General features: G+C 50.1%; 1 protein-coding gene across 2 annotated transcripts; it reads left to right on the top strand.

The window, feature by feature from the left end:
- The first annotated feature begins 1,293 nt into the window (after positions 1-1,293).
- CCR7 (C-C motif chemokine receptor 7) lies at positions 1,294-13,538 on the top strand. Of its 2 annotated transcripts, XM_082331748.1 has the most exons (3): positions 1,294-1,382; positions 7,756-7,805; positions 9,583-13,538. In XM_082331748.1, the coding sequence occupies exons 1-3, from the start codon at positions 1,373-1,375 to the stop codon at positions 10,645-10,647; spliced, it is 1,125 nt and encodes a 374-aa protein (XP_082187874.1). In that variant the 5' UTR covers positions 1,294-1,372; the 3' UTR covers positions 10,648-13,538. The 2 variants fall into 2 exon arrangements, with proteins under 2 accessions (XP_082187874.1, XP_082187875.1); XM_082331749.1 differs by lacking the exon at positions 7,756-7,805.
- Positions 13,539-15,487: the final 1,949 nt, after the last annotated feature.

Raw genomic sequence — 15,487 nt, 5'->3', positions numbered from 1 at the left:
TTTCAATTTGCTGAAGCAGGATAGTGCCTTTTTAGGTGTCTCCCAGCCACACAAACGTGGCCGGAGCTGCGCGCTCTCTCCTCCGCGCCGCGGGTCTCCCCGGCTTTGGCAGCTCCCTGCTGAGCGCACCGGCTCCTTCGGGTCCGCCCTGAGCTGTCCCACCCTCCCCAGCACTCAGCAGCTTACCTCCACGCATAACTCCAGGATAAGCCCCAAAGCGCCACGTGCTTTTGAACCTGTTAGGGGATGTGAGCTCTGCCTGGGATCCATCCTCTGACGCTTTAGTTTTCCATCTGTCCCGGCTGCAGTAACAGCATTGACGTATTATAAGAAGATGCTGAGGACAAGATGCCAAAGCAAATGCTTTTGAGTCGCCTTGGAAGGAAAGCGAGCTCGTGAGGAGCTGGTGACGCTTCTACCTGTTAGAGGAGTCCGTTCCAAGAGCGGGAGTCCGCCCTGGACAGCCACAAAGCAAAAGGCGCTAATTTGTATGGAAGCCAATCCATTTGGGAACGGGATCGGATGAAGCGACTCCCTGCCAAGGCAGGGGCCGGAGCTGCTGGTGCTGCACGTCCTCCCAGGGCTACGTCCTGAGGTCCGAGACTTCTGCAGTAACGTGACGGTGGGGAAGGCGTGGGACCACAGAAGCACAAAACCTTTTGAGGAAGATGGTGCACGCTGATACTCAGCAGATGGTAACACAAAAACACCCAAAAGCAGAAAGAGCGGGGGAAGTCCACTTACTCGCTTGAGCTGCTGGTAACCTAGAGAGGATGCTGTGAGCGTGTGGGAGAAGGGCTTAGGGACGCCAGCCGCCGGCAGTCCCGCACACTGAGGCTTTTCATGGGGTAGCTGAACGCCTTCCCCAGAAAGGGTCTGGCGGAGGAGACGGGAATCCTCCCCGTTTCCTACAGCACTGGGTTCTGGTGGGTGCTCTGGCAGATGAAGCAGGATCTGCTGTGGAGAGGAGAGATAACGAGTAAGGAGACTCTCTCCTCTTGTCCCTTCACCGCAGACCATTTCTCATCTGTCAGTGCAAAAGCAGAACCTGCTTCGTTTTACCGAGTCTCGGTAAAAAGCGCGTGTGTGCAGCCCTCGGCTGCAGGCGCTGAGGAAGCACCTGAACACCCCCAGCGTCTGAAGGCAGCGCGGCGCAGCTCTCCCGTATCGGCGAAAGCACGAGGAGGAGGAGGGTCTACTAAATGTCAGCGACGCCAGGGTGTGTCATGAGCCTCTCGCAGAGGCGCAGGAAGTATAAAAGACAGAGTTTCCCAAAGAGGGTCTCTGGCGGGAGCTGCGCGCGCTGAGGCTGGGCTGGACCAGACGATGCTCTTGCTAACCCGGTGACTCCATCCCTGTTTGAAACCAGACCATGGATGGTGGTGAGTACCTACCCTGCAGCCTCTGGCTGGCTTCAGCTCTATTAATAATGCCCAAATTCACGCCGTATGACACAGGGATGAAGCACTTTTAACAGAATATTTAAACAATTAAAAAAGCTTTCATCTTTCTCCTATTTACTGTGTAAAAGAAAGGGCAAAGTTCTCTTTTACAAGCTCAAAAAACTCAAATCAATTACTTCAGAAACAAACACACACAAAAAACAGGCTTGGAGGCGATTTCCAGGGGCTATTCTGTACCAAAGCAGATGTACAAATTATGTGAGAAGAGCTCTTCTTCTTCCATGTTCTTAATAAAAAATGAGAGAGGCAATGCCTTCTCCTAGGCAACATTTTAATTCAGTGAATAAATCAAGGAATGAGGAGCAAGCATATCTGAGTTTACTGTTGGCTATGCTCTCCAGTCTTATGCAAATTGTTTCTATTAATGAATATCTCCACTGCAGCAACAAGACTTTGCTGCAAAAATGATGGGTTTGCATCTCCTCAGAGCTGCAGCAGCCCTGAGTCAGTGCACTGCTCCAGGTCTGCGTTCCCATGGATTACCCCATCGCGAAGCATGGAGAAGAGCAAGTAAGCGAGAGAAGCATCTTCTCCTGACACCCCATGAGTCCAGGAGGCACAAGACAGTTTGTTTCTGCTTCTTGCTGAAAGTTTCAAACTTTCTTTTGCCGTTTATTATTGTTCTTTCACACCCAGTGCTCTGCAGGCACCGGCTTCCAGGAGCTTGAGTAGGGGGTGGCCGTGGGAGCGGAATGGCACTGCGGCTTGGAGATGTGGCAGATAAGATGCAGGCTCTTCTTTCCTCTAAGACTGTATGATTTATTCCTTTTTTACTTGCCTTTTTTTTTTTTTATTACTCAAATATTCGCAAACGCTAATCCCAGTGTGGCTGAGGGACAAATGCAATAGCTCAGGTGGGTAAATTAGCTTATAACCAGATTAACCAAACTGGGTTTAGGCCACAAGCAATACCTCTCTATGCCAGAGCGCACGGTCAGAGCTGTGATAAGGATGGTGAGAGGGATGGGACAGTAGCCACAGAGTTCATCCCAGTAAAGCCTTGTTCCCGGTGTAAGGAGTTAAGCTTTGTAACAGGATGAAATGGGAGCTGTCACTGCCTTTTCTCTGTGACGTTTCCAAACCGCAGCTGTAAGTTACCTGGGATGCGAGAGGCTTCCCAGGGCTGGGAGGCGTAGATACCCCGTGTGAAGTGCTGCAGGCAGAACCAGAGCCAGCCTGTGACAGACTGAGATTTGAGCACCCAATTCCCTACAGGCGCCTTAGGGTGCAGCACAAGGCGGGGGGGGCCCTCCACTTTTTTGAAGAAATGAAGATGCAAAAACTTAAGTGACTCATGCAAAATCCCACAGAGAGCTCGTCCGGTACAGCTGGGAAAATAACCGCTTCTTTTTGTATCTTTGCCTGCTGTTTCAGCCCTCAAAGTAGTCCTCACTTTCCAGGCAGGGATTTTTCCTCCTGGAAGGTCTGCAGGGATTTCTGGATTAAGCAGAGGGGTGCTGCACGTGCAGTGTCTGAACGCGAAGCCACGCAGAGCGCGGCTGGTGCCGAACCCCGCGCCGAGCTAGGAAGGGGTCTCCCAGCCTGGGCAGCGGCGCTGGGGAGAAGCAGGGCGCTCCGGCGCGGCGCAGGCTGGAGGTGCGGGGTCCCAGCAGGCAGGGACAGGGACGGGGCAGAGCGAGTCTTCTCCTGGAGCCATCGATGGCTTAGGAAATCCCTGAAGTCTGGAATCCCTGCATGCAAACCAACCCATCGTAACCCGGCTGGACCTGTTCACCACACCTCACTTATCTCATTTAAACGTCTGGCCTTGGCAACATCACGCGGGTGCTCTGTAGGGTTCTTGTTTTAAGGGGTTCGGTAGTTGGGGGGACAGCTGTTACTCTGACTTTAGCTAATTGGTAAAGGTTAATTATGATAGGAAAAAGAAAGAATTAGGGAGAACCTGACAAGAAGAGTATGACAATTTTCCTGCTTTGGGTTTTTTGTCCTGCTACTTTATTTTGAAGGAATATTCTGAAAGAAATATTTATCAGCACTGGAAGATGCACAGCATTATTGTGCTTTTTTTTTTTTTTAACAGTGATGTAGGAAACACAACTGGCTTACTTAAGAATGAATTTTTTAACCTGCTTATCTCTGCCTATCTTGTCTTTTGATTCACAATTTCCTAAAAGGGGTGGAGGCAAATAATTAACTTTCTTCTGTAACAGATCTATGAACACATGAAATAGAAGTATGACTTAGTTTCACTGGGTCCGTTCACTCCTGAAATGATGGTATCTTTCCTCTGCCAGTTGTGAGAAGTGGAGGGGAAAGGGGGGAACAGGCACTGAGCTGTTAACTGCCAATAGTCATTATATCATTTAAGTATGATTAATTTTTCTCAGAAATATCCGGTTCTTTCCCCAAAAGCCTACTATACTGATGGTGAAGAGGCACCAGAAACTGGTACATGTTTAAAGATATAAACAGTACGTTACTCACTGCCTACACGTGTGCTAAGGCGCTCGAGACAAACTTTTGCGTTGCAGTTCTGGCCGACGGACGACTATTCTCCCACCGCGAGGGTTTAGCCAGAGCAGGCTTGCTCGGCTTTGCCAATGCTCCCCAAAGCGTTCCCGACTCTTGCTTTTCCCTTTGCGCGTTCCTCGGCTCCAGCGGAGGCGAGCGGCCGCTCCTCCGCGCTGGCTCTGCTTAGGCCTGACCTGCCCGGGTAGGAGCTGACCCAGTGCTGGATTTTGTCCAGTTTTAACCATCCTACAGGGTTGCGTTCCTGCTCCTCTTTCCTCCTCTGGATGGACTTTCTGCTACCAAATATTTCTTGCTGTCAGAAGCTTTTCTGGGCATTCCTGGGGTGTTTCACTGCTACTATGGCTTCTTTTATCTTGCTTAAGGTTGGCTGCTGATGGAGATTCAGATAAAGGGGATGGGATTCACCTGTCCAAATTCACCCACCAACCCTCTGCCATAGCATGGAAAGAACTGCACCCCAGACGCCTACCCCATGGCAGCTGAACCATGCCTTGAACCTGTTTCTTGCCCTTTGGTATCGAGGGAGCCTAAACAACTAACCAGACCTCAAGAGGATGGGATGAATCCCACCCCTTGGGCTTGCTCTAGGGAGGAAGACTTCCGAATGTGGTGGGCTGCTGTCCCCTCTGCCCCCCGCCCCGCCATCGGCAGCAGAGAGCAGACCCCTTCCCTCTTTCGCTCCCACGGCGCGACTCTGCTTCCCACCCTTCCCCAGGTCCCGCGGGACAGGAGCGCGCCTTTGAGCCCGCGTCACCAGCCGAGGGACGCGGGGCTGGCAGGGGGCTCAGAACGCGGCTGACTCATTTGCTGTAATGGGCTTTTGCTATCTTTTTATAAATGAGGTTTCTAGTTCAACTGTGTGTGGGGACTTTCTGAGAGGGGGGTTTTTTTTCTTAATATTTTGAGGAACAAAACTTTAGGAAAATACCCACAGCAGAGAACGGCCAGAGGAAAAAGAAAAAGTAAAGAAAGCTACCTAAAACTGCCTGTTGAACTCCCAGAGCATGTCTCATTTCCTCTCTGCAACTCATTTGCTTCTGCTCCCTCAGCCCGGCTGCCCCGGACCCCTAAGAGCAGTGCAGGGAGAAGCCAGTTTCATCCAGTCTGCCCGAAACTGGTGACGCAAGGACTCGCTCAAACGCGTGCGGCAGGACCACAAGGCTGCACTGCCTCTCCGGTTATGGCTTTCCAAATGCGTAAGCCGAGGCGGGGGGGGGGACAGAAAGAGGGGGAGAAACAGTGCAAGCTTTTTTTATATTGAAAAATCACTTGACATTTAAGATACTTGAAACAGCAACCGAGAGAGAGGGGGGAAAAAAAGTGTTTAGATCTTCAAAGGAATGATACATAGCTGAACTGCTTCAGGATCGTTAGTTGAGTCACTTTATCAGTCCTATTTTGTTAGACACTTCAGTGTGTTGAGGAAAAAAAAGAACAGAACAGCAGCTCCCCGGGCTGTGCACCCATGACTTTTCAGATTAATTAAGGGCTGGGCTGGTGCTGGGGCTTGAAGGGGAGATGCAAAAGGAGCAGGGGAAGGGGACAGGTGCCCTGGGCTGGCCGCGCCGGTGCGCCAGCCTGGCGCTAGGCGGCACCGCGCCCTTGGCCTGAGGTGGCCAAAAAATGCAAACCCAGCGACGATGCTGAGCGCAAAGCTGAGCGCCGTGCCCCGCTGGCGTCGGCCTGAGGCTGGTGTCCTGCCCCCGTGGACTGGGAGCGGCTCTTCTCCTCTGCCCCCTTGGTACGCAGCGCCGAGGAAGGCAGTGGCCTTTGAGGCCTCAGCCCCTGCCCGATGGGGCTGGGATGGGCCGGCGGAGTCCTTCATCACCCGCCAACAGGCACAGGCAGACACCAGCACCGACTCCCGGAGCGCCCTGGAAAGCAGGCTGTTAAGAAAGGAACAAAAAACTAAAGACCCCGATGGCCGGGGTTCTTTTGCAGAGGTCAGGGGCCCCGTGCGGGGGGGGGGGGGGGTAATTAGAGTCTAGGCTTGCTTAAATTCACCCAGCAGGTTTAAGTGGTTTGGGTTTTCAGTGTATTTCCTGTGTGTAATATGCAAAAGTTATATCAGCAGCTTGAAGGTAGAGAGGGCTACACCAGACGCTCACCTAAACCTCTTCCTGCCGTCTGGGACTGACCAGAGCGAAAGCCACTGGATGCAGAAAATGCAGAGAGAAGCGTTGAGCCAAGCCTCCCCCTTACGCCCCAAGCCCAGCCTTGGCGTACGCCGCTCCTGACCGTAAACTGCACTAACGATGCACTGCGGCGCTTTTCGGATTCCCCCAGGAGGATTCAGAGAAGGCGAGGGGTGTACGAACATAAACAAGCACCAGCTGCATGAGTATAAAAGATGAAAATCAGGGAGGAAGGCGAGGCACAAACTTCTACGAGGCACAGTGGGAAGCTCACGTAGAGGCTCTGGGGATCAGAAGTACGAGGGGATTTTTCAGATGGGGCTGTGGCTCTCTCACCCACACATCGCCACTCACGTATAAACAAGCATCGCCCATCACAGGTACCAAAGTAACTATTTCTGTTGGTAACGATGCTATTGCACGTGACTAAAGCGGGGATGCTGGCGCAACGGTTGCGGTTACCTGAAGAAGCAGACGTTCATCATCCAGGTCCAGTGCAATACCTGAACGGGAGACTGGCAGAGCGGGGAAGGGCGCAAAGGAGCTCTGCGAAGAAACAGCGCAGAGCTGTGCCTAACAGACTGCTAAGCACAAGAGGCAAAGGAATCAGCCAAATTTATGAACAGGCTTATCCACAGGGAGAAAGCCATACTCCCCAAAAGAAGCAGGCAGCCGAAGCCAAAGGCATCTCCTGCCTCTGCCCCAGCCTGGCTCAGTGACCCTGGGCCAGGTACTCGGCAGGGAAGCGAGGGGCTGCGGCGCGGGGACCCAGCCAGCGCCTGGAGAGACATCCTAGGAGGAGCAGCGTGATGCTCAGAGCAGCCGATGCCAACTCTCCTTCAAGGAAGGACGCATCTTCTGCCCGTGCCGGAGCAGAGGCGAGGGCTTTCTCAGTTGCCAGGTCACCTTCTAGCTTGAGCAACTTTCAGTCACAACTGCCTGAGGTAGATGCTGGTAGTGCTTTAAATAGAGTGAAGAGAAAGCTTTCACTGGCCTCTGTGCCTCTGCTAACCACAGCAGGAAGAGCTGTTTGTCTGAGATTGCTCTCACCATTATCACACCTGGCTCTGAATTTAATTTTTCCTCCCAGCTGTCACCATCCTGTATCTCCGTATCCAAAGGCAGCAGAAGCCAAGGCTGACATTTAGAGGCAAGCAATAAATTTCAGCCAGCTTCAGTTATGCCTACGCTGCAGGGAGCAGAGCTTTCCTGTTCTGCAGCCCAGTCACCGCGCTGTCAGGGAACAGCTGGGCCAAATTTATTGCACTCACAGCTGTATGTTTTTCTATGGGTTGAGTATGCTGCCCCCTCACAGCTCAGAACAAGGCCAGGAGACAGGCTGCTGACTGTAGGGGGGGGAATGGATAAAATAAAAATTGTTACACTATGCAAGAGTTAACCGCCTTTAGCTATTAGCCTTTACAGATGAAACTGGAGGGGCCAGACTCCTGAGACTTACTCTGTGCTCTGAGAGTAACTTGTTGTGTGGCCCAGGGCTATCCTGTTAGCATCTTCATCGGGTTTTAGGTTACCCAGCCGTGGGGAGCTTTGTGGGATCGAGAATGCCATGGTCACGTATGCTACCACTGCTTTTTCACAGTGAGCATCATGCGGAAACCCCCACTCAACTGCCAACACTAACACGCTGTCTCCTTCTTCTATAGGCAAGCAGTTAAAGGTCACCCTTGTTTTCAGCCTTCCTCTAATTTTTCAGGTAAGATATTAAAAACAACATTGTTGAAATCCAGCTGCCTTGTGTTGTGGGTGAAGAGAGATCTCGAAGACTTTGGCAGGCAAAAAGCAGCCACCCACAGCCCTGCAGAGATGCGTGGGGACAGGGCTGCTCGCGCCGAGGATCCAGCCCGCGCGGAGGCGGGCGGTGAGGCAGCAGAGCAGTGCTAGAAGCCGGAGGAAAACAAACAAACAAAAGGAATGAAAACAAAGAGAGAACAGAAACAATGCACACTGCGATTTTAAGATGGCCCAGACAATTAGAACCAAGTCCCCTTCTAGCACCAAAATGAGCATTTTCAGGAAAGGCGAGAGCATCCTACGCCGAGCGCTTGTGAAGAGCCAGCTCGCGGCTCTTTCCAAACGCCTGGTCACAGTGCTGGGCTTTGACCGAGGTCAGTGTTGAAGAGCTGATGTGCCCAAGGAGGAAGAGTTCAGCATCTTCCTCCACCTGTTCCTGCTCAGAGTAAATCCAGAGCGGGACGGAGAACCCAAAGCACCGAGCTGTGCCATGACCTGCTCCTGAACCGCGGGCCTGGCCCCGGCGCTCGCGCTCCCACAACCGCAGGAGCGGCCTCCGCCATGCCATGGCCCCCGGCTCGGGCTCTCCGAGAGGCTCAGCAGAGCAGGGAGAGTTTTGCAGCCTGTTTCTTTTCCCTTTCACTTCTGGCGGCATGCCTCCAGAGAGCAGGCAGGATGTGGTGAAAGCCAAGCCTGCCCGAGATGGAGAGCGCGCAAAGATATTCGGTGATAACAGGCAGAGGTATCCAGGGGAAACCTTTCATCTCTGTGCGATGGAGAGAAGGTACTGGAGACTAATAAGTCACGAAAAAGCAGGGCACAGAGACCACAAGCTCACTCTGCTCTGTAGGTTATGGCAGTGTAGGAAGATAAAACAAGAATAATCAGAACTTAAATCAGGGGCAGGGGCCTGAATGAGACACCAGCAACGTGTCCGTGCCAGCACGGTAACAGTTTCCTGCTTCACTCGCTGCTTCCTCCCGGTCTCATTGACACCTCTATCAATTTAGCAGAAAAAACAGCCCTGGGAGGCTCCGGCTTTGTCTTCCCATGGAGCCAGTTGCTCGCAGCGCTGCTTCAGCCGCTCGGCGGGCTCAGCCCTCGCTGGGGGGCACGGGGCGGCAGCAGGACCGGGAACCCGGGAGGACACCGGCGCTCGCCGTGCCAGGTTGCTGCCGGTTACAAACACAATCGCTGCAGCCCTCTTCTAGCACTGTCGCGAGTGAGAAGGGGATGTGAGCAACAGCAATATCTCAGATGGGAGAAGGGAGGGAATACTGAAGTGAGAAAGTGCCTAACAAGTAGAGTCAGTCAAGAGGAAGCGTTATCCCTGCTGAGAGAAGAGAACGCTGAAGGATGTATTATTTTTCCCATTTTATCCGACAGCTGACTAGGTACATATAGCTGTACCTGGGTCCTGAAACATTCTGGAAAGCAGCCACACGTTTGAGACTTTGCAGATGTTACTTTGGCTGAGCAGTAAACATTTCTTGTGGAATTCCCACTCCGAGCCCCCAAAAAACCCCAAACCCCACATACGTATGGGAAATGTTTTCAGCCACGAGACCTTGCCAACTCTGTTGATGACGCTGGCATGAGCCATCGCTTGGGAACTCCCTGGGACTTCTCTGCAGCTGGGTCCTCCTGCCTGCTTCCCAGGCCAGCACCAGGCCCCCGACTCGGCCACGGGGGGGCACGGTACCCATCCCAATTTGCTCTTCTTTTCTCCCCTGTTCTAGTTCTGCACCGGGAACAACGTCACCGATGACTATGACTCCAACGCCACCATCGACTACACCATGTTCGAGATCCTGTGCGAGAAGGAAGAAGTCCGAAACTTCCGCGCTGCCTTCCTCCCAGCCATGTACTCCCTCATCTGCTTCACAGGGCTGCTGGGGAACGGGCTGGTGATGCTCACCTACATCTACTTCAAGAGGCTCAAGACCATGACGGACATCTATTTGCTGAACCTGGCTCTGGCGGACATCCTCTTCCTGCTGACCCTCCCCTTCTGGGCCACGAGTGCAGCCATGCACTGGCTTTTTGGGGAGTTTGCCTGCAAAGCTGTCTATTGCATCTGCAAAATGAGTTTCTTCAGCGGGATGCTGCTCCTCCTGTCCATCAGCATTGACAGGTACTTCGCCATCGTCCAGGCTGCCTCAGCCCACCGCTTCCGTCCCCGGATGATATTCATTAGCAAGGTCACTTGCATCCTCATTTGGCTCCTGGCCTTCATCCTCTCAATCCCTGAGCTGGTTCACAGTGGTGTAAGTAACTCAGCCAGCCAGCCCCGTTGTTCCATCATCACTAATGACTTGCAGACCTTCAACACTGGCATCAAAGTGTCCCAAATGGTTTTTGGCTTCTTATTTCCCCTACTGGTCATGTCTGTCTGCTACCTCATCATCATCAAAACATTACTCCAGGCCCGCAACTTCGAGAAGAATAAAGCCATCAAGGTCATCATCGCCGTGGTAATTGTCTTCGTTGTCTTCCAGCTGCCCTACAACAGCGTCATGCTGGCCAAGACCATCTCAGCCTTCAACCACACCAGCTCGTGTGAGGAGAGCAAGAAGCTTGACATGGCGGATGACGTGACCTACACTCTGGCCTGCTTCCGATGCTGCCTCAATCCTTTCCTCTACGCCTTCATCGGCGTCAAATTCCGCAACGACCTCTTCAAGCTTCTGAAGGAGCTGGGCTGCCTGAGCCAGGAGCGCCTCTGGCAGCTGTCCACCTGCCGCGAGAGCAAGAGGTTTTCCTTTGCCATGGAGACAGAGACAACCACCACCTTCTCCCCATGAGCCGAGCTCCCGGCAGGCTTTGGCCAAGCTGAAGGCTGGAGTAGTTTTGTACACTTCCTCTATTCTGAATTACTGGTAGAGCGAGACCTGCCCTTACTGTAGGAAAGGCAGCTGTAAGAGGAAAACCCAGGAGCCTTCCCATATTTCAGGCAACGAGCACTGCTAGCCAATACTCCCGTGGATGAAAAGACTTCAATAAAGCTGTGACTAACAGCAAAGCAAGGGAGAGGGAGACCGGTGAGCCTAGAATTTATCATGCCATTTCACCTTTATTTTAGTCTTTCCTGTCAAAATAAGAAATGCTCAAAATAGAACATTTCCCTTAAAACACCAAGAGAAACAGACATTTGTGCAACAGAATTGCTTGGTTTAGAGCTGACCTTCCAAGAGCATCATCCTTGCTTTGAATGTTGCTTTTAACAAGACTACCTACGGCTCTTCCACACCTACAAAAGTTATGCCCGTTGCACGGACTCGGTGTTCAAGACAAACCAGCACCATCAGCCTCAAGCTCCAAGCCTCATCCAATACACCATATAAGCTGTGAAGTATCCTAGCACACGACTCTCTGCTCTGCCTTCCCCCATGAAAAGTGAGAACTTTCCGTAACTAATACTAAATCATACCTGCGATATACATAATTTCAATAACTGTGTATATTATTGTGGCAACTATACATTTGTCAGGAAAAGTACAAATTCCCCTTCACTTCTGCCTGTAGCAATGATTTCTGGTGTTTTACCCATGAGGAAGGCGCATCCCAAGGAGCACAAGTTATTGCATCCCAACGTTGACTTGAACGCTTTAGAAATGCTGCTCCGCTCTGGAAACGAAGCCTCCTTTAGCTTCCAAAAGGGCATCTGCCTGCACAAGGCCGACGCGAGGGTAGCTAGCACAGTTCAGATTCAAACTTTTTGCACAAGGACAAATTAGTTACAAGCTCCAAATAACCGATGTCTTTCCAATCGCCAAGCATACAAACTTAAATTAAGAAACAGATACTTCTGCACCAATCCAGCCAGGTGCTTAAAATATATTATTACCACTCAGCCATCCAGCCTGTCCCAATGTCATCCCTGCTCCTGATGTGCTGAGGGACTGTTGACTCACTCGCTTGATACAAAGCATGTGTTTTAGTGGACTGGTGCCAGAACCCGTGGAATTTTAAAGATTCAAGCCCAGGGCAAATCCGTATGCATTTCTTAAGGCAAGACTCTCAAATTCAGGATATAGTTGGGCCCATGGTCCAGCCACTTCAGTCTGCCAGTGTCTGAAGCTTGCTCGTTCCCAGCTTTATCGGCTGCTGCGGACACAGTCTGCTGATTTTCACATACGTGTGGGGGCCTTCTGTGCTATTGCTTGCTGACCTCAAGAGATAGATAAACAAGAATGTGGGTTTTCTTCTCCCTTCCCAACCAACGCGTCTTTCTAGAAGGACTTTAGCAGCTGGCTTTTGAGTCAGATATGTATTTCACTTATAAGCTATTGAAAACGTGTTTTGCATTCATGCTGTCAGTGCTAATAAAGATGCCATTCACTGCGGTTTGATTTAAATGCAAAGTACAGTCGGGCGTTGAAGATCACTGCTACGGTCACGTACTTGAAAGGAACATGGCAGCTGAACAACAGATTATGGTCATGCAGAATAAGACCTTGAAAAGAAGCCCAGAATGTAATGCCAGTTGGTGCATTTACTAGAAGAGCGGAGATTCCTACTGACAGACGAACACCCTGGGAACTGTCATGGGACATCTGAACGTCAGCTGGGGAGGAGCTGCTGCAATTGCTTCTGCATCTGTTACGGACTGGCGTGCTCCAATCCCCACAGCGCACGGCGATCCCCAGAGCCAGACGTCAGCGCTGGAAGGGCTTGGCCAGGAACCGCTCGTGGTGCTGGGCAGGAGCGGGCTAACTCAGCGGAGGCGCGTAGCCTCACGGAAAAGTATGGAAAAGTTTTGCGGAAACGGTAAGGCATGTTCCAGTGGACATACGGAGCAAAACACGCTTACTAAAAAGACGTTTATACTTTTTTCAGTACCACATGTGGACCCATTAGGCGCGATACAGGGAACTCTCTGGATCATAGGTCGAAAAACATTGCTTTAGAGACATGAGAATTAAAATCAACCTTCCAAGGAAAGAATTCAATTAGCTGGTTTTGAGACAACGTTGCCAGTGATATAGCTGGCTGCCATCAAAATTAAATAAATTCTTCTTCATAAACCACTTGGCTCTGGGGTATGGGATTTTGCCAAGAGCTGGGATTCAGGAAGAAAGCACATTCTGCTCCACATTACCTGTCTATGCTGAAGTACAACCCCATCCAACCATTTGACCCATTTTCTTTTATAACGCCCATGTAACGTGTACAGAAGTGCTGCTTCTCTGTCATATGAAATGGGGGGGTTACAACTGACACTGAATGCTCATTTGGTCTTGGTTTGTTCCTACAGCCCTTCCTCAGGCAAGACGCTCAGCTAATGAGGACTTTGCCAGAGCAAGGAATACCCATAACACGGAGCCTTTTTCGTTTTCTTCATCAATAACAATGTATTCTTAATGTATACTCATATATGTAAAGCTGCTTCACACAGAAAAAGTGAAATATGTACATGAATGTACCCTGAAAATACACTGCTTTAACTGGAACTTTTTATGCAAAATACATTCACCTAACTTATTCTAGCAAGGAAAATTGCTTCACCAAAACATGCAATTGTACTCCTCTCCTATTTGATAAAAGCCATTCCCCTTCTACCAACCGAGAGGCTTCAGGTCTTTATCGACTAGATGTGGTCTAAATTGGAAAACACGCAGCTGCTTCTACACGAATCAGATACTAAAAGCATCATCTGGGGCAGCTGCATCTGGTGCCTCCTCCTCAAGACAGTGGTGACTGACTTCAGAGTACATCGCTTGGGGGTTTCTTCAATGTAATGGACAGAACAAATTTGCCACTTATTTAGATGAATCATGTTAACATTAACCTAAGAGCCTAACTTGAGATTCCCCACTGAAGTCTGAAAACTGACTGTATTTTGCTATTCGTGGACAATAAATTAGAACAAATTTTTAAAATACCTTTGTTTTTCCATTGTATTTCCTCCATAGGATGTATCCTTTATGTATCCTAGTAGTCCCTATCACATCCTTCTGGTCCTGTCAAGAGCTGTTTGTTGATCAACCAGCTTCATGTCAGTACTACCCTGCAGGCAAAACAGCATGTAAAATAAACTAACAGGAAAAAAAAGTTGGTTTACTTCCCCTGTTGATGAATTATACAGTAAACAAGTCATCAACAGATTGAGTAGGAGTCTTTATTTCAACTGTTAACCCAACTGCCTTAACTCTGCTCCACTGCTGGATATACCTGATGGCTACTCATCAACGTTTATGTGAAAAGCTTTTATGGTGTAGTATTTTATTGTTCACTTCTCAATTTAAAAAGTCAGTAATGAAATACCGTATTACGGTGCAAATTGCTCACAGGGAGAGGCAGCGACCGCAGCTCTGGCGGCTGGAACACCTGCAAGCACGGTAAGGGCAGTCATTGCCATGCTAGCTGAGCCGAGCTGTCTACCTAATCCAGCTCTGCCACTCAAGCAGGCCAACGTGGCACGACGAATGTGCACAGAACCTTCCTTCCTGACCTCCCCAGTTAACTTATGCCTCAAGGAGGATGGGGATGATCAATATCCTTTACAAAAAGGCTCTTATAATTGCAACCATGGAATCAAAGAGAGAGGAACCTCAAAGAAAACCAGAAGACATGAAGCTTAACGTTCAAGTCCCAAAAGTAAGGACCATTTCTGCTTTCGCTAAACGATGCACATCTCTCATAGTTTCTCCCTAGAGAGAAAGCATTAGGCTAGTTTCAGCATCCGGCCCGGAGGTTCAAGCGGTGATAAGGAGCATCTTAAGACCACGGCACCACAATACAACTCTAGACAATAACAGTCTAAACCCAAGGCTCCTCAAATAAACATGAGGTCTCGCTTACCACAAGTAGGTCAGATGTCTCAACTGCCCCGACTCCAAGGAGCTCGCTTGTGCAGGAGAGGCAGCCTGCTGAAACAGGAGCTCTGACCTAGAGAACACAAAATATGAAACAGAACTTTTGAACAGAGGATTTGCAGAAAGCTGCCATGCTTTTAACAATTCCCTGCGTTGCTCAGAGGTGGCTGTGAACCAAGCTTTTAAACAGGAAGGTTCCTGAATTCTAAAAAACCAGAAACTCCTACTTACAACCCTGATTTAAATCAGTAAAACTCAGCCCACCAAGCAACCATCCAAGGTCACACCTTAGGCCACAAATGTCCCAGCCATACCACACAGCTTCTACTACAGAAAAAGGTGCATTTCCAGGATGGATTTAATCCATCTTAGTACCTTTCACCAGCAAGACAAAGAAAGAAGTTTCCTTTTACAGTTCACTGGGGGACTGGGACCTATCTCAGTTTCAAATCTTCTTTAAAAAGTCAATTAAAACCCAATTAATAAAGCCTGGCCCTCATTACAGAAAGGGGCTACTGGTCCACAATAAACTACATCAGAAGCAGGAGAGCCATCTACCACCTAGTCGTAGTCTCGGGGGCTCCAGGTGGTTCCTGCAACCCCTTCTCCAAGTCACTGTGGGAAACCTCTCCGTCGCTCAGAAGCCCTGGACTCCTCATTGCTCTGAATAAACTATCGCTGCTAATAATTTCTCCTTCCCTGCCAGTTCTTTATCTACGCATGTGTGCTAGTGTGTATTTTTAAGTTACAGTTTAAAAGTCCCCAGTGCCAAATGGATCTGGGCTGGGTGGGAGGTAAACTGGAATTAGGAGGAGATAAACTGGAA

This window comes from Platalea leucorodia (assembly GCF_965183815.1).
Source record: "Platalea leucorodia genome assembly, chromosome: 22".
Taxonomy (NCBI): domain Eukaryota; kingdom Metazoa; phylum Chordata; class Aves; order Pelecaniformes; family Threskiornithidae; genus Platalea; species Platalea leucorodia.
The sequence above is the reverse complement of the archived record's forward strand: the minus strand, read 5'-3'. Positions and strand labels throughout refer to the sequence as shown.

What these genes read in the sequence shown, in the direction of transcription:
- CCR7 (XM_082331748.1), top strand. An exon ending in GCCTTCCTCTAATTTTTCAG is followed by an intron (nt 7,806 to 9,582) that starts GTAAGATATTAA and finishes CCCCTGTTCTAG; the next exon opens with TTCTGCACCGGGAACAACGT.